Here is a 25,099-nt window from a genome sequence, read left to right on the forward strand (position 1 = left end):
CTGGGGATTTAGCTCAGCGGCAAAAGCTCCTGCCTGGCAAGTGCAAGGTCGTGAGTTCGGTTCCCGGTACCGGAGAAAAACCAAAAAAAAAAAATTTGTGAACTCTATTTTGTGTGCAAGTGTGAATATGTGGCTGGCACTGGAGACTGAACTCAGGGTCTGAGCTACATTCTCAGACCTTTCTATTTATTTTGAGACAAGGCCTCACTAAGTTGTATATGCTGGGCCACAACCTGCCTCGGGCTCCCAGAGTGCTGAGATTACACGCCTGCACTGCCATGCTAAGCTGTGAAAGCTGCATTTTTACAAGCTTTATGTAAAATAATTTAATAATTAAAATAATAACAGGCCAGGTGTGGTGGCGCATGCCTGCAACCCCAGCACTCGGGAGGCGGAGCCAGGAGGATCATTGCGAGTTCGAGGCCAGCCTGGGCTACAAAGAGAGCTCAAGGCCAGCCTGAACTGCATGGGGAGACCCTGTCTCAAAAAGACAAAGAAAAAATGATAATAATAATAATAATAGTTCAATAATGAATCACTATAAAAAATTTCAATATAAAAACACTCTAATTCAGCAAGTTGACCTCTGAGAATCAGTACCCTAAGGACAAAGGTATATAAAGTGAACTGCACAGCAGCACTATTTAAAATAAAGAAGAACTGCATACAATTTAAATGTTCTTCAATGCTGTTCATGCCTTACTTCATACATGTTAAAAATCGATGAAGCTATTTTCATTGAAGCGGTCAAATAAAAGCAGTAATTGCTTTTACCAGCCCCAACCCTAAATCCTATCTAATGCTAAACACTAACCCTAACCCTAACCCCTAACTCTAACCTTACCCTAACCCTAACCCTAATCCTAACCTTAACTCCAATCCTATTCTTTCTGCTCTTCAAAACTTTCTGATTCAAGTTGCTGCCAGGAACAAAAATGCTGCAAGGCAGTAAAAAAATTAATTTGTCTAAAGCCTGGATATTTCAACCAAGAGACCATTAAAATGATAAACAAGTTCAGTACAGTGGTACACTCTTGTAATCTCAGCACTCAGGAGGCTGAGGCAGGAGGATTGTTGCAAGTTCGAGGCCAGCCTGGGCTACAAAGTGAGCTCAAGGCCAGTCTGAACTGCATAGTAAGACCCTGTCTCAAAAAAACAAAACAAAACAAAACAAAAAAAAACCTCAAAAGAATAAAACAGGCAGCAAAAATAGTAATGAATGCTTATTGTTAAACTCAAGCAGAAGAGTACAATGAGCCTCCTTCCACATTAGTACTTACAAATGTTCTTATCATCTCAGTCTTTCGTACAGCTGTGCAGTTTCCTGAACGTGGGTAGTACTGTTTCTTGAAACTGTTACCCTCACTGAAGACAATATTTAATTTCTGGCTGTACAATTCTACTTAGGTTATTAGGGTTTTTTTTAATGTCATATTTGGAAATATTTCACATTTCTTCCAGATAAACGAAAAATGGAAATTTGCCACTTTAAAGTTTGGATAAGAAAGATTTCTGCCAGGTATGGTGGCACATGCCTGTGATCCCAGCACTCAAGAGGCTGAATCAGGAAGATAGCCTCAAGTTTAAAGCCAACTTGGGCCGGGCGTGGTGGCACATGCCTGTAATCCCAGCACTCAGGAGGCTGAGGCAGGAAGATCGTTGTGAGTTGGAGACCAGCCTGGGCTACAAAGTGAGCTCAAGGTCAGCCTGAACTGCATAGCGAGACCCTGTCTCAAAAAGACAAAAAAAAAAAAAAAAAGGCTAACTTGGGCTACATAGTGAGTTAAAGGCCAGCCTGAAATACATAGCAAAACCCCATTTCTTTCTTTCTTTTTTTTTTTTTTTTACTATTTTCTTTTTTGGTACCGGGAATTGATCTCAGGACCTCACGCTTGCCAGGCAGGCGCTGCACCGCTGAGCTACAACCCCAGCCCCAAAACCCTATTTCAAAGGGCAATAGCAATCTAGTAACTAATAGCACTAAGTATAATTCTTCGTCAAATTTCTTGCACTATGTCAAAATTTTTAAATGTTATTATTAAAATGCTCAATAAAAAACAATTTTTAAAATGTTGATGAAGGGGCTGGGGATTTAGCTCAGCGGCAAAGCGCCTGCCTGGCAAGCTCAAGGTCGTGAGTTCGGTTCCCGGTACCGGAGAAAAACCAAAACCAAAAAAAAACAAAAAAAAAAAAACCAAAATAAAATGTTGATGAAATTTCATTTAAAAAGGAAAGGGCTGATATAAGTTTCTACTTTGAGTGAACATAGGACCTCACATTACACCCCAGACCTTTGTATTTTTAACTTTGAGACAGAGTTATTAAATTGCCTAGATTGTTCTAAAATTTGCAATCTTCCTGTCTCAGCCTCCTGAGTAGCTGGGATTACAAGCATGTGCCCCTGCACCTGGCCCTAAAAATTTCATTTTTTTTCCAGAGAAGTTTGTGGTAATATTCAGCTTTGGCTAAATTCTTACTCTGACCCTTGGTCATTCTGCATTCAGTAAAAAAATTCAGCAGGCATGGGGGCACACACCATGGAGACACTCTAGAGGCTGAAGCAGAAGGACTGCAGGTTCAAGCCCAGCCTGAGTAATTTAGCAACACCCTGTCTAAAAACAGTGACGGCAGCTCAGCATGAACTGCATGAGTTCAATACCTACTACCACACAAAGATCAAAATTCAGAGGGCCTTCCCTTTCTCTACATTCAAACATGTGACTGTAAACGTATTAAAAAAAAAGATCTGGACGGAAAACCAATCAGATAATGATCATGCTAAACGTGCAGTGACGATGATGATGATGATGACAGAAACAGGTAAAATTTATGCAGCACTTCTATGTCACCACTGCTTGTAAGTTCTTCACATAGTTTGCTTCATTTAATCTTCACACCAGCCCTATGGGGGGAACACCACTATCTCTACTTTACAGATTAAGAAACTGAGGGACACAGCCGTTAGTATCTGGCCAAGGTTCGCACAGTCAGCGAGTGGCAGCACCTGCACTCCCACCCACCCAGTCTATTCCTGAGTCAACTCAGCCTCAGACGAGGGCCTGAGGGGACAGGGCTTTTGCCATTATATTTCCAATACTTTTACAGAGTTTTAATTTTTATAGAAATATTTAGTGTGTTATTGAAATAAATGTACATTTCACTTGTAACAGTTTTATGTACATAAACCAAACTATCAAAATAAAATTTTACTGCATGCTAAAAAATGAGGAGAAGCACAGACTGCAATCAGACCTTCTCTGAGCATATCAAATCCTCCCACCCTTACCACGGCGTCACCTGAGACTGGAGAGACCATGTCAGCCCGCACAGGTATGAAAGCGGACCTGTGCACATGCATGAGAAGGTAACTGTGATCGCCTCCTCAAGGAAGACACGCGCAAACACAATTCCCACAGAAGGGGGTTCTCGGGAAAAGGGGGACGGACAGGTGTGGCAACACATCCGTGACCCCAGCACTCAGGAGGTTAAGGCAGGAGAATCTTAAATTCAAGATCACCTTGAGCTATACAACAAGATCCTGTCTCAAAAAAAAAAAAAATAAAGAAAAGAGAAATCCCTTCTCCTCCAAGACAAGGGATAGGTCTATCTTCATTTTTGGCTGAAGGCAGGGTTTGCAAAAATTCCTCCTCAGGATGAGTCAGGGTTACAACGGGAGTGGTGGGGACTCTGGTAAATTAAATCAAGTATGTTCATCTAAAGAAGACAGACAATACCTGGGCCACTGCTGTCATTTACAATCCTGAATCAGTGGAGTCAGGTCATCTAATTTCTCAAAAGCCAGAAATATAGATGCTTACAATAAATCTGGATTTCAGCAGAATTTTCATATAGAAAAACAAAAAACTGAGGTCGTAGTTCAGCCAATGAGACGATGAAATTAGTTTATAACCTGTAACTTGCAGTGATACCTTATTAATGTTTCATCAAAAAAGAACCAGCCAGGCTCGGCACGGTGGCACATGCCTGTAATCACTGCACTCAGAAGGCTGAAGCAGGAGGACTACCATGGAGTTTGAAGCCAGCAAGACTCTGTCTCAAGACCAAAAAAAAAAGAATCAGCCAAGTGTGCTGATACAAGAGCCTGACACAGAAGGATTTTAAATCTGAAGGCAGGACCGCTGGGCGTGGTGGCACACGCCTGTAATCCCAGCACTCAGGAGGCTGAGGCAGGAGAGGATCATAGCAAGTTCCAGACCAGCCTGGGCTACAAAGTGAGCTCAAGGACGGCCATTAATATGACTCTGTCTCAAAAAAAACAAAACAAAAATTAAAATCTAGTTAACTAAAGTTTTCTCAGAAACTGGAATGTTTCCTCACAAATTCAATATGCATTTGTAAAGCATTTCAAATATGTTATTACTGATTCTTCGTAATACACAAATTTTGCTAACGTGCTTGCCTCAAAGTTACAGGAATCCCAGCATTCACGTAAACCATACCTCTGCCGCACAGCCAGGTATCGAAGGTCCAGGCACCCCCTAACGAGGAGGCCATAATCCTGCAAAAGCTTGCTGGCATCTTCTGAACATCCCACGCCCACTTTTAAAATGGTGCCATCTGCCAAAATGTCCAGTAATGTTCTCGGTAGTGTCTTGCCTCCATAGGTCAGCTTGGGCAAGCGAACCAAGACGCAGAGGCCGCTTGGCGAGGCCATTTGTAGGAGCGACAGAGGACTGGCTTTGCCTTCCAAGTTCACCTGCAACACAGCAAGACAGACCATGGCTCCTAACCTGTTCCGAAGCAAGCACAACCCCAGTCTGTAGCTACATAAATAAACAAACAGGCCAAGAGGCACTTCCGTAGGAATAGTTTGGTCAGAGCTGGGATTAATTCTAAGGACAGCCTATAATGAGCACAATGGACCTTGTAAGGCAGCAGCCTAGACAAAGCTTCCTGAGGGCCCAACTCCAGGGCTGGAAACACAGGCAGTCCATAAACAGTGGTCAGCCCACACACGGGAGCTCTAGTAAATACACTGGCAGAGTCAGATGGAATGCTGGTACGTTCCCCGGCTGGGAATGTAGCTCAGTGCACAGGTGCCTGCCTGGCAAGTGCAAGGTCCTGAGTTTGATTCCCCATACCAGACCAAAAAAAAAAAAAAAAGAAAAGAAAGAAATGCTGGCTATTAAAGGCTAAGGGAAAAAAGACGAAAGAGCTAGGCGTGATGGCGCACATCTGTAACTCCAGCACTCAGAAAGCTGAGGCAGGAGGATTGCTGCAAGTTTAAGGCCAGCCTGTACTACAAATGAGTTCAAGGCCAGCCTGAGCTGTATAGCAAAACCCTGGCTGAATTTTAAAAAAAAGAAAGGAAGGGAGGAAGGGAGGGAGGGGAGGAATGAAAGGAAGGAAGAGAAAAAGAGAGAGGGAAGGAGGGAGGGAAGGCTAAGGAAAAAGGTTAAGGCATGCCAAAAACACACCTGCATTATCCAGGCCCTCTTACATGCTTCAGTAACCCATTTACCTTATGAGCACTGCCTCAAGAACCAATTTTTAAAAAGAAGAAAACAGACCTGTAAGTAAGTGATACCTGCCAATACAGAACAGATCCTGGGGGCATGAAATGGTTTCTCACCATTTTATAGCCACAAATGTACTTACAAAGAAAAAATACTATTGAGCATAAACTAGGCACCTATCTTAAGAGATAAAAATAATTTTACATAGTAACTACATATTTGGATCTGGTTTAATCCCTTCAGGGACACAGGTAATTTTAGAAAACTGCTGAAAGCTAGAAGTGTTATTCAAGCCACGCGTGGTGGCGCATGCCTGTAATCCCAGCACTCGGGAGGCTGAGGCAGGAAGATCTTTGCGAGTTCCAGACCAGTCTGGGCTACAAAGTGAGTTCAAGGCCAGCCTCAACTGCATAGTGTGACCCTGTCTCAAAAAGATAAAAAAAAAAAAAAAAAAGTGTTATCCATACAAAAATTTCCATACAAAGTTCATATACTTTTTCAAGGGATTAAAATGCCCTAAAGCCATGCACAAAACCCAGAAATTCCAGTAAATTCCAGCCCTTCCCATGTTTCAGCAGAGGAAACCTTAAGGTTTACAAGTGAAACAATTTCACCAAATATGGTGAGACTGAAGGCAAAGCTAGGACTATAACCTAATTTTTGGTGGACAAGAGTGATTTTTGCCCAAGAGAAATCTGGAAATGCCTAGAGAAATTTTTAACTGTCACAACTGTACTGAAAGTAGTGTATCGGTATCTAGTCAAGACAGAACATTCTCAAACACCCTGCAGTGCACAGAATAGCCCCTTACAAGAGAACACGATCCGCCTGACGTCAACAGTGAGGGGCCATGTGGCTCTCGCTGCCCTACTGCCGCTGGGAGGCACTGCCTAGTGCCACGGTTGCCACAGTGACAAAGAGACGGCCCCTGGCTAAGGAGCTGTGGCCGGGAGGCACACAGACACAAGCTCGTACACACGGAATACAGAAGGTACCGAAAAGAGTGATTCAGAAAGTGCCACAGGTAATCACAGGAGGGGTGTTTCACAGCTGAGGTGATCAAAATCATAGAGAGAAAACAGCTTACACCGCAGAGAGCCCCTGCTAAAATCTGGGAGAGTCTTGGCCCTCAGCTTCTACTTTTGCACTGGGTAAAACCATGATTTAACTCGCAAAAGCCTTGAGAATGTCTTCTGAGGTACTGTGTTACAGATGAGGGCTCGTTCCATACCCACAAAAGAAAGAACGCTAGTTTGATTCCTGTGCTGTCTACTTCTCGTGACTCAACCAAGGTGAAAAAGATCCATAAGAAACCTGACTATGGGTGCTGTTCAACAATCCTTTCTGATGTGGTCAAATCACCATTTTTCTCACTAATGAGTAGTTTTCCTCCCTCCATAGAGGGTTCTTCTCGCTATCTGAAATGCCTGGCCCCAGAAATGTGCTTTTGTTTGTTTTAGAACATCTCCATATTCACGATATCTTGGGGATGGGAACAGTATTCACTTATGTTTCATATATACCTTAAACACACAACCTTGTAGGTAATTTTATACAACATTTTTAGCATACCTGCATTTTGGGTGCGATCTGTCACATGAAATTTTCACATGTGGCACCATGAAAGAGCTCAAAGTTTCATATTTTGGATTTTCAGATTAGCAACGCTCAACCTGTATTTTCTCTCCAAGAAAAAGCTACAAATCTCTTCTACTATATAACAATGCTAATTTGGCATAAACTCACTTCAAATTCCTAAGGCTTTGTACACCTTTATAGTCAGGTTTCAGTGTCTAAAATACATTAAATAAGGCTGGGCATGGTGGCCCACACCTATAATCCCAGCACTCAGGAGGCTGAGACAGGAAGATCACTGCAAGTTCAAGGCCAGCATGAGCTACAAAGTGAGCTCAAGGCCAGCCTGAACTGCATAATGAGATCCCGTCTCAAAAAGACCAAAAAAAAAAAAATGCTGACCGTGAAACAGCATGCCATATCACTCCGGCAGCGGCCTCCTTTACCGCGTGTTTAGTGTATCCCTGGGTACATCAAGAGGCCACGGTGAGGCACGGGCTCTTCCGCGTGTAAGTACGCTCTGCAGTGCTCACATGATGAGGAACTGCCTAACGAGGCACTTCTCAGAGCATCTTGGCCCATTAAGGGATACATGACTATACATGTATATTTACTTATAAATCCCATACACATAACATTAGTATTATATACACTAGTGGTACAAGTAGCAGCACGAGGCATTGAACACAGGACCCTGCACATGCTAAGTAACAATGTCTCTACCACTAAACTATGTTCCTGCCCCTGTATAATTATTAAATATAAACAAAAGTAACAATTTCAAATGAATGATGAAATCAACCCTTATAGATAAAGCTTCTGTGTTTCAGTGATTCGTTTAGATGCACAAGGTTGGAGGTCTTTCTTCCTGAGAGCCAATGGATAATACAATTTAGCTTACCTAGTCTTAAAAATTGAGGGCAGGTCTTTGCAAGGTCCCCTGGTGCTTTATATGCCCCCACGATGGAGGCAGAGAGTAAGGAACGACAGGGGACCAGCTTCTGGACTGGACCGGGTTAACTACTCCACACTCGGCCTGTGAAGTTCACAAAGGGTTAAATTTAGACTCTAGCTTTGAGCCGGGAAAGAGCCTGCACTGTTCCAGGAGCAGAATGAAGACCTGTGGTGGCTGAAGCATAAGAAGAAGAGAACAGAAAGAGAATAAGAAACAAAATCAGAGACGCTGACAGAAACCAGCGCACACACGGAAGTAATTAAGACATCCGGGTTTATTCTAAGTAATAGAAGAGTTTTTAAGCAGAGGACTGGCATGATATGATTTTCGTTACTGTAGGGAGAAGGACTGCAGGCGCACAACGATCAATATAGGGAGGCCGGTCAGGCGGCCACTGCGATAGTCCTCGCGAGATTCTCGGGGCAGGGACTGAGGAAGCAGAAGTGATTCGGAGCAGCAAACAGACCCAAAACGTATTTCAGAGATAGCACCCACAATACTTGCTGAGTGAGAGGGAAGGAATCAAGGGGAAGAAAAAAGGAGTGAAGTCCAAGCAGGCCTGAAGCCTAGACCCACAGGATACTCTGAGGCACACGACTTCCCTTAGCTCAATCTTCATACCACACTTTATTAATTATCTGCATCTGTAAAGCAGGGTGTATGTACCTAATCTCTAAAAGACACCAGTGCTAGGGAGCCAGACAGGTACCTAGCATCTCCACCTCCGCGTCTGCAGGAAAAGGCAATAATGGCACGTAAAAGACGGTAGGGTCCTCATTTTGTACAGGTGGCCTGTCCCTATCACTGGAGCACATCACCACCAGCCACTGAGGGGATCTGGAAACTCTCACTCTGTCTGGTAGCTGTGTTATTTCCTGCTCTGCATAACCGCTCTTCGACGTCATACCTTCTGCCATTAAAGACATCTGACGTACCGTGACACCTATTTGCATCTGCTGCTCAATTGTGTGGGACACTGTGTTGTATGAAATCCACCGTCACTGCCTGTTCGTGTCCATCACCACTGACGCCCCTTAGGAAGGAGGACGTGTCCCTGATCTTAACCTTGAAGGGAGAGAGAACTAGGGACAACACAGGTTTGGGAAGAAAAATCAAGAGTTCTGTGAGGAACAGGTTTAATCTGAGATGACCGTCAGACATTCAAGGACAGACATCAAGGAGACAGGTGGGTATAAAAGGCTGCTAATTCTGAGAGTCATTAGCATCAATATAGCTAAAGCTGTAAAATTAGATGAGATCATTAAAAAAGAGTACAGATTAAAGGGTATAAATTAGTGGCCTATGACTCCCATCTGTTGATATATATAGATATATGCTTTTTGGGTTTCCACATATTTAAAGACCTGTGCCAGAATTTTTTAATTTTAATATTTTTTTGGTGGTTTTTTTGTTTTTGTTTTTGGTTTTTGGTTTTGGGTTTTTTTTTCTTTTTGAGACAGGGTCTTGCTATGCAGTTCAGGCTGGTCTTGAACTCACTTTGTAGCCCAGGCTGGCCTCAAACTCCACAACGATCCTCCTGCCTCAGCCTCCCGAGTGCTGGGATTACAAGTGTGCACCACCACGCCCAGCTTTGGTTTTCTTTTTGAGACAGGGTGTCATTATGTAGTGCAGGCTGGCCTTGAACTCACTGTGTAGCCCAGGTTGGCCTCCAACTCACAGTGATCCTTTTGCCTTAGCTTCCCAGGTGCTGGGATTACAGGCTGCACTCCATGCCTGGCTCTAATTTTAATTTTTAAATTAGTAGAGGAGGATGGAGGAGGGAGAAGGGGAGAAGAAGAAGGGGGAGAGGGAAGGAATGAGATAGGAGACAGGAGGGTGTGAGGGCATAAAAACCAAGAAATGCAAGTCTTGTGTAGGAACTGTGTAGATGCTTTTCAGGGCCCAAGTAAGTGTCCACTGGATTAAAAACAGGGGGTTGTAGCTCACTGGCACAAGCGCCTGCCTGGCAAATACAAGGTCCTAAGTTCGATTCCTGGTCCAAAAAAAAAAAAGAAAAGAAGAAAGCCATCAACTCAATCAGTGTAGTAGTTGGGAAGGAAATCACACTGAAGGAGGTTAAATAATAAATGTAGAGCAGGAAATTATACTCTAAGTAAAAGGAAGGAAATAATTGAGCAAAAGATCAATGAAATAGAACATATGCATAAAATAAAGAAGACCAGCCAAGTGTGGTAGTGCACACCTGGCTCTCAGCTTCTACTTTTGCACTGAGTAAAACCACGATTTAACTTGAAAAGCCTTGAGAATTTCTTCTCAGGCACTTGAAACTTGATTATAGGGCTGGGGATGTAGCTCAGCAGCATAAGCGCTTGCCTGGCAAGCCTGAGGTCATGAGTTCAATTTCTGGTACCAAAAAAGAAAGAAACTTGACTATGGGCGCTGTTCTCCAACAACTCACTTGGGAAGCTGAGGCAAGAGGATCATTGTGAGTTCAAGGCCAGCCTGGGCTACGTAGCAAGACCCTGTCTCAAAAAAAAAAAGAAGACCAACAAAGCCAAAAATTGTTCTTCAAAAAGACTAATAAACTTGATGTGGGCATGGCAGCACACACCTGTAATCCCAGCACTCTGAAAGGCTGAAGATCATAAATTTGAGCCCAGTCTGGGCAAATTTAGCGACTTAGTGAGATCCTATCTCAAAATTAAAAATTAAAAAAAGTTGGTGATGTAGCTCAGTGAAAAACCCCTGGGTTCAACTTCCTGTACCACAAAAAAAAGAGAAAATTATGATAAAATTCAACAATCATGCATGAGTTTAAAAAAATCAAGAATTGGGGGCTGGGGGTTTAGCTCAGCGGCAAAAGCACCTGCCTGGCAAGTGCAAGGTCGTGAGTTCGGTTCCTGGTACCGGAGAAAAACCAAAAAAAAAAAAAAAAAAAAAAAAAAAATCAAGAATTGGGGGTTGGAGAAAAATTGCATTACCACATCTGCTAATGCACAAGGCACTGGATTCAATCCCCAGCACCACGACAAAAAAAGTATGCATATTTAATCTGATAAGGGGATCAATAAGCAACATATTGCAGATACCAAATTAAAATTTGAAAGCTGTCATTTTGATACAGGGAAGGGGTCAAGAGTCTCCACTATTACCTTATTTACTAAATATCAGACTGTTACCCTCACCAGTGCAGAAAGGCAAGACAAGAAAACAGTGTTAAGTACTGGAGAAAAACAATATCATCATCTTCGCAGATGATATAGTAGTGCATATAAAAGTCTACACAAATCTACAAATAATTAGAGTAAGTATGGTCAGCGAGGTTAATTAATATAAGAGAAATATGTACAATCAAATCCAAGCCAGGCGTGCTGGCACACACCTGTAATCCCAGCACTCGGAAGACTAAGGCAGGAGGATCATTGCAAGTTCCAGACCAGCCTGGGCTACAAAGTGAGCTCAAGGCCAGCCTGAACTGCATAGCAAGATCCTGTCTCAAAAAGACCAAAATAAATAAATAAATAAATAAAATAAAATAAAGTCCATTTCCATGTACTACAAACTAAAAATGTTTGACTTAATTTATAATAGAAATTATTAAATCACAGAAAATACAAATATGCATCTAAATAAATACTTAGATTCAGAAATAGCATTAGCTAATGTGGTAATGCACACCTATAATACCAGCACTCTGGAAAGCCAAGGCAGAAGGATTACAAACTCAGCTCAGCCTAGGCAACTTAGCCATTTAATGAGACCTTATCTCCAAATACAAAATGAAAAATAAAATAACAAAGAGCTGGGAATGTAGCTCAGTGCAAAGGTCCTGGCTTCCATCTCTAGTACTACAAAACAACCCCCTCAACCTCAAACTAATATATAAGTCACTCCTCTCCACAACTGATCTACTAATCCAATGCAACCACAATCAAAATCTCAAGAATTTTTTTTGTAAGATCTAAAAAGCTCATTGTACATTATAAATACAAAAAAAAAGAGGGAATCCCAGGTATTCTGGGAAAAGACCACGGTGGCCAGGCTGGCTATCCCAGGTACCCAGAGTCATCTAAAGCTACATTAGGTAACGCAGTCTGCAACCACTGTGTGTATGAACGGTACAACTAATCCACGCAGCACCCAGAAACAGACTTAGCCACAGACACTTGTTTTGGTAAAGTGGCACTTCAGAGCAGTCAGGAAGCGACTGTCTTTTCAATCATGATAGTAGGACAATTGGATATGGGGGGCGTTGTGAAACTTAACCTTACCTTGAAACATAGGCACAAACTCCAAAAAAGTCAATTTCAGGTGGACTATACAAGTCACTATTACATAGTGACTGTTTACATTTTGAAAAGTTATTAAAGGACACATTGTCATACATCTCCCTCAAAATATCCTCCCTACTTCGAACACACTTATCCCATAATTCTTGCGACTTTCTGAAGCTGCTCTGGACGTCCTCTTTCGTGAGTGTCTACATGAGATGTGATCAAAAATATAGTGACTGCTGCTGAGTGCCAACCAGCAAGAAGGCAGGCTTATAAAAACGTTAGAGTGCGTCTTCATCCACCTTATTCACCAACCTGGCACTGTGATTTCTGGCTCTTCCCCAAAGTCAAAATGACCATGAAAAGTAATTTTTTAATTGATTCTGGACATCAAGACTGCCACGACACCCACAAGAGCACAACTGCCACAAACAACAACAAAAACTCTAAGAAAGAAATACAAGAGAATATCTTCATGTCAATGAACAGGGAAAGACGTGATGAACTGTACTATGTAGATCATCCTTTGTCAAAAGAAAATTTTTTTTAATTTTTGGAGACAGGGTCTCACTATAGAGTTCTGGCTGGACTTAACTCCCTATGAAGCCCAGGCTGGCCTCAAACTCACTGCAATCTTCCTGCCTCAGCCTCCTGAGTGCTGGGATTACAGGCATGCACCACTACACCTGGCAAGAAAAACTTTTTTAAAATGTAAAGGCAATTCACAACTGGAGAAGATATTTATAGTGGTAACTTACAGATCTTATCTAAAATATGTGAAGAACTCCCATAAATCAGTAAGAGAAGCCATTTCAATAAAAAGAGGCAAGAGATGAAAACTCTATAAAAGAGGGTGTCTAAATAACTTACGTGAAACACACCCAATCCCATCAGTAATCAGGAACGTGCAAAGTAAAACTACAATAAAATACTGTATTATTGAAAATACATAAATTATGTAAATTAGTAAAAACAACCTTGGAAAAGAGTTTGACATTATCTATAAAAATTAAAGAACACGCATAAACTCTATGACTCAGAACTCCATCCACAGATACATGTGCCCAGCAGTAATAAGGGAAAATGTTTATTTGTACCACTCTGTAAGATCCAAACTGTAAATGACCCAAATATCTACCAGTAATAGAGTGGATGAATAAATCATGGTGAGTTTATACAATGGAATAATACATGGCAATGAATAATATAACACACGAATAGATAAGTCACACACAACATAGATAAAGCTCACAGAAACAATGTTTAGCAAAAGAAGCCAGACACAAAATAATACATATAAGCTATATTAAAATTTAAAAATAGCCAAAACTAAATTACAGTGCATAGGGAGCATGCTTAAGTAGTAAACATAAAAAAAAACAACAAGGCTGGGGGATGTAGCTCAGTGGCGGAGTGCTCGTCTGGCACACACAAGGCCCTGGTTTCAGTCCCAGGGAATGACCAGAAAAAGCCAAAAAGGTAAACACATGAAACAGGACAGTGGCTGCCCTCTGAGGGGAGGGAGTCACAGTGACTGCAAGGGGCCACAGAGGGTTCAGAGGAGTTACCATAGTGCTGGAAACCTTCTCTTTCCTTCATTTTTGAGGGGGGGCATTTCTGAGACAGGGTTTCAGTATGTGGTTTAGGCTGGTCTCAAACTCACTATGTAGCCCAGACTGCCCTCAAATGCTGGATTACAAGCAACTACCACCATGCCCGGCAATTCTGTACTTCTTGATCTAGTTACACAGTTGTTCTCTTTATTACTTATATTTTTTTGTTTTAGGTTTGTTTGTTTTGCTCCCCCCCTCCCCCGGTATCGGGAATCGAACTCATGACCTCGTGCTTGCCAGGCAGGCAGGCGCTATGCCGCTGAGCTAAATCCCCAGCCCCTTTAGTTTGTTTGTGACAGAATCTTTCTCTGTAATTCACGCTGGCCTTGAACTAACCATGTTGCCAGGCTAGCCTTGAACTCATGGTGATCTTCCTGCCTCAGCCTCCCAAGTGCTGGGATTACAGGAATATACCACTACACCCAGCAGCTGCTCTCTTTAAATAAATCCATAGCTGTGTATTTTTGTTTCAAGCACTTTTCTTGATTTGTTATATTTCATATCACAATAAGAAGGTTGAAAAAAAGACTCAAGGAGCAGGTTTTAACCACATTAGATAAAGCTAAAGAAGACAAGAGGGCCAAAGGTGGTGATACACACCTATACTCACAGCTACTTGGGAGGCTGAGGCAAGAGGACTGCAAGTTTGAGCCCAGCCTGGGCAACTTTGCATCATCCTGTCTTAAAATAAAAAAAAAATAAAAAAGGCTTAGAACATAGCTCAGTGCTCTCTGCATTCAATCCCCACTATGGGAGATGAACTGTGACCTGAAGAAATTGTGCAGAATGAATCCAGAGACTAAGGTACATTGACCTAAGAAAGAAATTACCAAACACTAAGCAGGCGAGAAGTCGAGAACATATCCAATCAAACACTAGCAAGAAAGAAGAAAATAGGATAAAGGCAAACTTCACACAAAATCTTAAAACTGATGAAAGATATCAATCCTTATATCCAGACATCACTCTTAAGTCCAAGCTGGACATGAAGAAAAAACAACAACATCTAGACAGCACGCGAATCTTCAGAACCACAAACTCAAAAGAAGAGTTTGAAAAGAGGTATAAAAGTTGTATTACCTACGAAGAATCAATACAGCAACAATTGCATTCAACAGCAAGAATGGAAGCCAGAAAACAACGGAATGCGATCTTGAAAATGTTAAATTGATAAACTGGGTCTTTTTTTTTTTTTTTCCCCAGTACTGGAGATCAAACCCTGGGATGCTTTACCACCAAGCCACACCCCCAGACCTTTTCACTGTTCTGCGTTGGAACAGTACCTCACTAAGTTATCCAGGCTGCCTCAAATTTGCAGTCTTCCTACCTCAGCCTCCCAAATAGCTAGGATTACAAGTGTACAGCACTGCACTGGGTGACAAGCTAAAATGTTATACCTAGAAAACTATCATTCAAGACTAAAAGCAAAATGAAGACGTGTTTAGAACAACAAAAATAGTTGTTATCAATGGGCATCAAGAAATGAACTTCTAGGGGCCGGGTTACAGCTCAGGGGCACAGTGCCTGCCTGGCAAGCACAAGGTCCTGAGTTCAAGTCCTGATACCAAAAAAAAGAAATGAGGAAGCATTGGGAACCAGGGAGAGGACAGTGTAGGGGGAGAAAAGCAAGTAAAAAAGGGTAGAAAGGGGGCTGGGGATTTAGCTCAGCGGTCCAGCGCCTGCCTGGCAAGCACAAGGTCATGAGTTTGATTCCCGGTACCAGAGAAAAACCAAAAAAAAAAAAAAAAAAAGGGTAGAAGGGAAGGTGGGTGTGATCAGTGCAGGATATATGTAAGGAAATATCACAGTGAAACCCATCCATCTGTATAAGTAACATGTGTTCATCAAGAAAAAAATAAATAAATGTCTAAAAAGTGACCTTCAGAAAGGAAGTATGAGATACAAGGAAAGATAGGCAAAGAAAACAAACTCTGGTAAATCTATACCAATACTGAGCAAACAAAACCAAAAGCAGTCAGGGCCAAATACATACACAAAGGTGAAGGGCAGCAAAAGAGAGACCGGAATGCAAGGACAGATACAGCAGGTGTGGACTTGTTCGTGACGTTCTCCTGACAGCAACCGAGGGAAGCAATCCTATCTGAAGGGAGATTGGCATCAAGCAGGAGCTCAACACACATCGAAAGTCAAGATGAAGAGAGCTTTGAGCCATGTGCCATTTACCATATCTAGAACTCATTAAGCCGACTGCCATTCTATCCACTTCGGACTTCCCGTTACTGCTGAAGTTATACTCCATGCAGTTGGAATACTTAGTGTTTGAAAATGTGAATTTCCTAATGTAGCATCATTGAAATCCTCATGTTACCTTTCTATTGTTGTTGACGTAACTATTATAGAATAGACTAAAAGCACCCCATCCTTCCTTGATGGTCTAAAGGCATTTGTATACGCAAACACTACTACTGCTGACATACCCTCAGAGCTGAGCATGGTGGTGTGCACCTATAATCCCAGCACTCTGAGAGGCTGAGGCAGGAGGATCAAAAGTTTGAGCCCCGCCTGGGCACCTCAGCTAGATTCTGTATCAAAACTTAAAATTTTTTAAAAACTGGGGACATAACTCAGTACAAAGGCCCTACGTTCAGTATCTACTACAAGAAAAGATATTAAAAAAAAAAACCCTCAGGAGCTTTTTCCCTGGTCATCACTGTGTTGGCATCTGGAAGCCTGTCCTGCCAACCTGTGATTTAGCGGCAGCCATGCTGCTTAGCCTTTCACGACATTTCCTGGATCGTGGCTATATTCTAGATAGCCAGAAGATGTATCAGAGAATTCTGGCAAAGTGTTACACTGAGTTAATAAAAGATGACAACTAAGAACTATTTACATTTTTAATCTCTAGGAATCTCAATGACAGAAGAGCAAATTTACTTATTTTTCTCCTCCAGTTTTTTGAGGCAAGGTCTCACTATGCAGTTCAGGCTGGCCTTGAACTCACTATGTAGCATAGGCTAGCCTCAAGCTCACAGCAATCATCCTGCCTCAGCTTCCTGAGTGCTGGGATCACAGGTGTGCACCACCACCCAGTGGATTTACCATATTATCCTCATCCTGACTATGTAACAACTCCCCATAAGTGACACTATTAGAAAAATTAACCAGGTTGTTTAGAAAGCCCTGGGCTCAAATGCGGGTTATTAGCTCTGTGACCTGCAGCACATGACTACACCTGTTTACGCCCCTGTTTCCAACCTGTAAGGTGAAATAAGAATATTCTACCTAGGAGTACTGGAAGGCAGCTATGCTCACCACTATACCACCAACGCCTTACCTAGGAGTACTGGGAAAAGGAGATGAGATGACGCAAGCACATCAGCACCGTGCATGGCTTAACTTACAGTAAGTTCATTTAAATGTTCACTTATCTCTTTAAATCCTAATTCAAGTAATAATTCCAATTTAAGTAGGACGTCTTAACTAACTTCTCCATGGCATCCTTATGAGAAGGCTATTAAAATATTAGTCATAGTTACTACTGAATAAGCACGTATCAAGTGTTAAAACTGTGCTGAAACCTTTACACGGATTATCCCCTTGAATCCTTAGAAAAGGCATGGAGGCTGCGAACTTCGCATCCCTATTACAAACAAGCACGCTGCTTCTCAGAGAGCTAAGGAGAGAGCTGCGCCAGCTCACAGAGCACACAGCGAGGACGGACACACGCAGGTCCCTTCCACTCTGGGACAGAAACACTCAGAGAGAATCCCGAGAAGGGAGCAGCTTCCCCGCCTAAAATTTACTTACAGACAAGTTGAGAACAAGCTAATTCACTTTTCATCTATTCTCTACTGACCGTCTAGGGCTCCCAGTCAGAAAAACAGAAGAGGATTTTTTTTTTTAATTTTTACATTTTTAACTTACCCACTCACAGTCAATTCCAAGCACTGGAAAATCTTCTAACTCTCTCCACAGCAAGGGCTGGACCTGATCCCACTCTGCCTCCTGGGACACTGTCACCACCTTTGCCTGGAGGATCCTCTCCTCCCAGGAGGGTCTAGGAGCGCCAGAGGGCAGCTGGTCCTCTTCTGCAGGGGAGGGCGCCGTCCTGCCTGGCGCTTGCTGCTGTGGCTGGGGCTGTTCCTGGGTCACAGGGCCTGTCTTCCTCCGGCGCCGGATGCCTCGCCACAGGACAAGCCCCCCCACCGCCACACCCAGCAGGGCGGTCACCGTCACAGCCGTCAAGCTCTGTCTAGACATGTTCCACCTTTCACTGCTTAGGAAAACATTTCACTAATCCCACACTCTGCAAAACAAATGGCAAACATGTATTTACATACAGAATATAAAGGTCTGTGTAAATAAGTTTTCCCCTAAAGAGTTCCATTTATAATCCCCTGTGCTTACAAACTAAAATATCTGCTACAAAATTCCACATGAATCGCTAATATATATATTTTTTTTTTGGTGCTGGGAATCGGACTCAGGACCTTGCACTTACCAGGCAGGCGTTTCTGCCACTGAGCTATCTCCCCAGCCAGGGAATATTTTAATTATTGTCGTTTTTTTAGTTTTTTATTCTCTCTCTACTTTTAGTCATGCCTAGGACTCTTTTAATGACAGAAAATACCGATCAAAACAGAATAAGCTAGACTCTTACTTGGGGTTATTAGCAAATGAACTTTTTAGCTAATGGTCACTAAAGTGTTCTTTAAAGTGTTTGCACTTTAAAAACTTTAACCTCTTACCAGTTAAATGAAACCTGTATTTCTCAATTCAATAGAGACCCTTAGCCGTCAGGGAGTTGGGAGGAAGGCTGTTCGCTCCTCTGGAAGCTGTGGGCGCGGGGGAGGGAAGGAGCCAGGCCTTCCTGTCAATCCTGAAGTCACAGCAGATCTCCATAGAAACCGATGCAGCGGCTGCAGAGTGAGACAGTACAACACAAACGGGAAGAAGCAATTGGGGAAGAAAAAGAAAAGAATGGCACTTAGAGATCCCAGACGCCCAGGAGGAGGTTTCAACCGAAATGCCCACGTCCAGGTGGTTAACGTGAGTGAACAAAGCACGCCATACAACGGTCCCTTTTCTATTACGTCACCTGTAGCTTTCACCATGCATCCTTTGTTTTACCTTTTTTTGTGTCTTTTTGAGACAGGGTCTCACTATGCAGCTCAGGCTGGCCTTCAGCTCACTTTGTAGACCAGGCTGGTCTCAAACTCGCAGCAATCCTTCTGCCTCAGCCTCCCAAGGGCTAGGATTACAGGCAACCACCACACCCGGCTATGTTTTACCCATTTTTGAGCGATGCATGAGTATCCAGTACTACTTCAGGGCTGTTTTAAAAACTCAGTAGTAATGTGATAATAAATGGTAAGTTGCCCTCACCTCAGGGGTAAGGAGGACTTGAGCAGTGACCACTTGGCACAGCTGCATGGGAAGCCGGCCCAGCATAGTTAGGTACTGAGCTTTATTCAAGAGAACTCAAGGATCTGAACTACACAGGAAATGCCACCACTCTTAAATGTCAGCAACAAATGTATAGTTTCCTAAAGCATTGTGTCAGCCCAACAAAAACAAGCCTCCCTGTTTCTTGGAAGCTGCGCTACCCATCTGTGGGCTCTGGCCTGAAATCTAAATTGCCCAAAGACAGCAGTCTGTGGCGCCTGCCTGACGCCACATCTCTGTGACTTGGGGTTCCGACTGAACGTGCACTGTTCTAACCTTGCTCTTACTGTTTTACAATGTCACAGCCCTGAATTATATCTCATGTCTACAGAGATACCGGGCTATTAGAAATGAAAAACAGAATCACAGTAACTACTACAACAAGAATGAAATACGCTAATAGGTATACTGGCGGTTTTTTTGTTGTTGTCATTTTGAGACAGGGTCTCTCTATGCAGTTTAGGCTGGTCTTGAACTTACTAGGTAGCACAGACTGGCCTCGAACTTGCAAAGATCCTCCTGCCTCAGCCTCCTGAGTGCTGGGCCTACAGGCATGCGCCACCACGCCCAGCTGGGTTTTTAAGAATTTATTCTATATATTGTGCTAAGTATTTCATATGTATTTTCTCTTATATTCCTATTGAAGATGAATCAGACTTAATGAAATTAAGTAACTTTTGTAAGAGGAGGAAAAGGAGTGGAGAAGCAACAGGTAAAGCAGGGAGAAAATGAGAAGGAAGAAGAGAAGGGAATCATGAGGCACCAGACATGGAAGAGGGAACCACAGCAGGCGGGAGGTGAAACTGGGCAGAGAGCGGAACTCACAGCAGCCCAGGCATGGGTTCCATCACCAGCCTAGGGACAGAAGTCTAGGCCACATGCTCAGGGCACACTGGGACCCAGCGAAGTGCTGCCCTGTCCGTGAATAGGGACCAGGAAGCGTCCACCTACTGTGGTCCAGGACTTTACAGGATGGGAGTCTGACAGAGGCCCCAGTGTAGGACAGACCCTCAAGTCTGCAGGCGGGGCAGGTACAGGGCCCTTACAAGAAGAAACGTGCGGTCAGGAAACGAAATTAAAACTCATTCCGAACTGGTAGACTCAGCCGGAACTGGGCAGAACCCACTGTAACTGCGCCATGCATGGGTCATATCTCCCGCACGGGCCATATCTCCCGCACGGGCCATATCTCCCGCACGGGCCATATCTCCCTCACAGGCCGGATCTCCCGCACACGCAGGGCTTCCACAGCAGGCACGTTCCTAGATGAGGGCTCACAGATGAAGTAAAACCCAGCAAAACACCACACCCAATAAGCACCGTTCACAGAGCCAAACACAACTTCCTCACCTGGCTTTAAGAGATATTCAGAAACATCTCTTAAGGAAGATATGCAGACATCTTAAGGAAAAATAATCACTCAAACAAGCAGGAAGCAAAAAATGAAAAGAAAGTCTAGGTATAAAAAGTATTTTTAAAAATTTTTTAAAAACTCAATATTCAATAGACAGGTTAAACAGTTGATCAGATACACACAGTAGGCCAGGGATATAGCTCAGCGGCACAACGCCTGCCTGGCAAGTGCAAGCTCCTGAGTTCGATTCCAGGTCAAAAAAAAAAAACATACACACTGAGTTACTGAATTGAAGATAAATCTGTGACTGCTGGAGCTTTCGTGTGGACCAGCATTCTTAACCATCACCATTTCTGTTGCCACTCCTGTCTCTGAAGTCTTTCAGTAACACCGGAGTTAATGGAAACTTTGTGAAGCCAAGCCTTCAGGCGTACGTGACTTGGGTGAAGAATTCATGGGATCAAATCACTGACAGCTGTGTTGCCAATGGGCTACAAGCAGGCTGCATAGGCAAGAAACGCTCGCTCCAGGGGAGCTCTACTGCTGGACATGAGAGACTGGGACCAACGGTTCCACAGGAAATGGAGATGAAATAAATTCAGGTCAGAATTCAGGGTCTGCAGAGTTACAACGATGTTCCAGAAGAGGATATGACTGTGTTTGAGTAAGTGTAGATCTCGGTACACGATTAAATGAGTAAATGTAGATTGTTATACACACAAAAAAACAAGACATCCCCTGAAAATAAGCCTTCTTGCGATTTTTCGAGCAAAAATTAATATAAGACCCAGTCTTATTTGGGGGGGAATGCAGTTTAGGGAACTACAAATCAAAGCCACAGTGAGACACCATTTCACAACCACTAAGATGGGTCTCACAAAAATTTTTAAAAACAGATAATTTAAAAAACATGACCATTAAGTGTTGGCAGAAATTAGAACATTCATGCTTGTCAGTAGAAATGTCGAATAGTGCAGCTGCTCTGGAAAATAGTCTGGCAGTTCCTCAAAAGGTTAAGTATAGATTTGCCATATAATCCTACAAACCCACCCTCAGCTATATACCCAAGGGAATTGAAAATATGCCTGCTGGGCATAGTGGCACACTCCTGTAATCCCAGCACTTGGGAGGCTGAGGCAGGAGGATCACTGTGAGTTTGAGACCAGCCTGGGCTACAAAGTGACTTCAAGGCCAGCCTGAGCTGCATAGTGAGACTCTGTCTCAAAAACAAACAAACAAAAAAAGAAAATACGCCTGCACAAAAGTTCATACCAAGCTGAACACACACCTCTAGAGACTCTCAGTTACTTCAGGAGGCTGAGCCAGAAGTTAAACCACAAGTTTAAGGCCAGTTTGGGTAACTTTGTGGGATCCCGTCTCAAAATAAAAAAAAAATTTTTTTAAATAAGATGTGATATAATTCAGTGGTAGGGCACCCCTGAATTCAGTCCCCAGTACCAATATAAATAAATAAGTAAATAAATAAATAAATAGTTCATAGAGGCACTACTAATACAGTACTATCCCCAAAGTGGAAACAAGGCAAATAAATGTCCATTAGCTGATGAAAGGATACAGAAAATGTAGCATATCTCCATGTTTGGGTTGAACTGTGTCCCTCAAAAAGGTATGTTGAAGGGGTCAGAGATTTAGCTCAGTGGCGCAGCACCTGCCTGGCAAGCGTGAGGTCCTGAATTTGATTCCCAGCACTGCCCCCCAAAAAGGATAAGTTGAAGTTCTAACCCCAGTGCCTGCCTGTTTCCTATGACTATGATCTCACTCATATTTGGAAACTGGGTCTTTACAGGTGTGATGAAGAAGAGCTCATACTAAAATGAGGTGGGACACTAAGCCAGTACAGCTGGTGTCCTATAGGAAGGGGAGAGGAGACACAGATAGAAGAGTACGTGAAGACACACAGGCATCAGGCCCTGCGAAGACAGAGGCACAGAATGAATGTCACGGACTGTCAACAACCCCCAGAACCAGAGAGAGCCAAGAAGGACTCTCCCCTGGAGCCTGGAGATAGCATAGTCCTGCAGACACCTCTACTGCAAGCTCCATCCTCCAGAACTGCAAGAAAACAGATTCCTATTGTTTTAAACCATCTGGGTTGGGTTACTTTGTCACTGAAGCTCTAGAAAACAAATACACCATAGGATGGAATTTTATTCAGCCATAAAATGGAATGATAGTGTAGATGCTGCAGTCTGCACAAACTTGAAATCACTGTTCAGTCAAAGGAGCCAGTCACAAAACGACACATATTGTGTGATTCCATTTATGTAAACATCCAGGTCTGTGGCTGCCCAGGGCTGGGACGTTAGGGGAGGTGGGAGTGGGCAGTGACATTTAATGGGTGTGGGGTTTTCAGAAATAATAAAAATGCTCTGAAATTAGATTGTGGTGATGGTGGCATAACTCTAAGAATATACTAAAAGTTCCTGAATCGTACATTATGAATAATGAATTGTATCATGTATGAATTACATCTGAATAAAGCCATAAAAAGTATTCTGACAAGTTGATTAAAAATCATCTGAGCTGGGCATGGTGACACACACCTGTCATCTCAGCACTCAGGAGGCTGAGGCAAGCAGACTGTCACAAATTCGAGGCAACCAAGGCTATACTGTGAGTTTAAGGCCAGCCTCAACTACATAGAAAGACCTTGACTCAAAACACCTCTCCCCCAAAAAATATAAAATATTCTGGAAAACCAGGAATAGCCAAAAATATTGCTTTTAAAATAAGGGAGCACATACGCTGAAAAACCATACGACTTCCAACAAAATAATTACATAGGAGTACCTGTCCTACTAAATTGAAAGTATGAAGTACAGTCTATGTAGGATGTTTGGTACTGGGGTTCAGTAAAATAAATAATTGGGCCACAGAATACAAGAAAACCCAGAAACACATCTGGGTGTGAGAAATTAGTACATAAATGTAGCATTTCAAATTAATGGCTCCAGAGCTAGGTGTGTCGGTACACACCTATAATCCCAGCACTCAGAGGCTGAGGCAGGAGGTCACGAGTTGAAGGCCAGCCTGGGCTACACAGTGAATTCAAGGCCAATTTGGATTATGTAGGGAAATCCTGTCTCAAAAAAAATTCAAAAATCAAATTAATGGTTCAAAATTGGACTAAATACTCAAGGAGATTCTGCTTAGAAAATAGTAGTTACACATACACACCAATTCTAGAGGAATTAAAGAAAAACAAAGTATGTAAGAATTTAAGACGGGCGTAGGGGCACACACCTGTAGTCCCAGGTTGGACTTAGAAGGCTGAGGCAGGAGGATCTTTGCAAGTTCTGTGATCAGCCTGGGCTGCAAAATGAGCTCAAAGCCAGACTGAACTGCATAGCAAGAACCTGTCTCAAAAAAAAAAAAAAAAAAAAAAGAATTTATAGAGCAGGGCATGGTGGCACAGGACTGTAATCTTGGCACTCGGGATGCTGAGGCAGGAGTTCAAGGCCAGCCTGCACTACATGACAAGACCCTGTCTCAAAAAACACAAACAATAACAAAAAAGAATTCATAGGGGAAGATATAGTTGAGAAAACTCTGCTCTGCCTTAGAGTAGAGCAAACTATTTCAACCTCAGCATGGCTGGCCTTTCAGATTGGAAAACTTCCATGTTGGGAGCACTGTGCCATGCACCGCAGGGCAGTAAGCAGCATCCCTGGCTTCCGTCTGCCAGGTGCCAAGGGCAGCACCATCTCAGCTGGGCAACAAAACAGTGTCCTCAAGACATGGCCAATTGGCCCTGGGGGACAAAACCTCTCCCACTTGAGAACCACTGGGTACGGAATGTCAGCCATAAAATACAAATACAACCAGAACAGACTGGGAAGTGTAAAGATAAAATGTAAAGAAAAGCAGTAACTTTAAAAAGGAGCAGGTGGGAGAACGGCGAGGCAGGCCTATCACTCTAGCTACTCAGGAAGCTGCAGCCACACCAAAACAATTTAGGATTTGACGCGAGGCTGTCTCAAAGTGAAAAATGGGGGCGTGGTGGCGCACAACCGTAAGGAGGATCACTGTGAGTTCCAGGCCGGCCTGGGCTACCAGGTGAGCTCAAGGCCAGCCTGAACTGCAGAGCGAGACCCTGTCTCAAAAAGAGCCCCCCAAAAGTGAAAAATAGGCTGCCACTGCAGCTCAGTGTGAAGGCCCTGGATCCAGTCCCCAGCAGTGCAGAAAGACTCGGGGAGCACAGACGTAGTTCAGTGGTAGAGCACCCATGTAGCATGTGCAAGGCTCTGGGTTCAATCCCCAGTACTAAAAAAAAAAAAAAAAAGTAACTACACATGAACAACCATTCAAACTCACCAGTAATTAGGGGAATACAAACTAAAATAATGAGAAATCATTTTCCATCTGTAAGACTGTCAAAAATAAAAAAAGACTGACCAAATGTTTAAAGGAGCCTCGGGTAAAATAAGCATTATGATGCACTATTGGTAGGCAGTTCAGCCACA

At 43.0% G+C, this 25,099-nt stretch overlaps 1 protein-coding gene across 2 annotated transcripts in view; it reads right to left on the reverse strand.

Annotated features, from left to right (window-relative positions):
* The window catches only part of Exd2 (exonuclease 3'-5' domain containing 2), a 54,826-nt gene that overhangs the window by 27,361 nt on the left and 2,366 nt on the right, over nt 1–25,099 (reverse strand). The window contains exons 2-4 of one of the 2 annotated variants that reach the window (XM_005399039.1): nt 18,565–18,735; nt 17,741–18,122; nt 4,461–4,717 (exon numbers count right to left, since the gene is read on the reverse strand). In XM_005399039.1, coding sequence (XP_005399096.1) covers nt 4,461–4,717; nt 17,741–18,076 — 593 coding nt within the window. In that variant the 5' untranslated portion in view covers nt 18,077–18,122; nt 18,565–18,735. The remainder of the gene's footprint in view (nt 1–4,460; nt 4,718–17,740; nt 18,123–18,564; nt 18,736–25,099) is intronic. The other variant, XM_005399040.2, reaches the window with a different exon arrangement.

The sequence above is a fragment of the Chinchilla lanigera genome, unplaced genomic scaffold (assembly GCF_000276665.1).
Source record: "Chinchilla lanigera isolate Chin_1 unplaced genomic scaffold, ChiLan1.0 scaffold00065, whole genome shotgun sequence".
Classification (NCBI taxonomy): domain Eukaryota; kingdom Metazoa; phylum Chordata; class Mammalia; order Rodentia; family Chinchillidae; genus Chinchilla; species Chinchilla lanigera.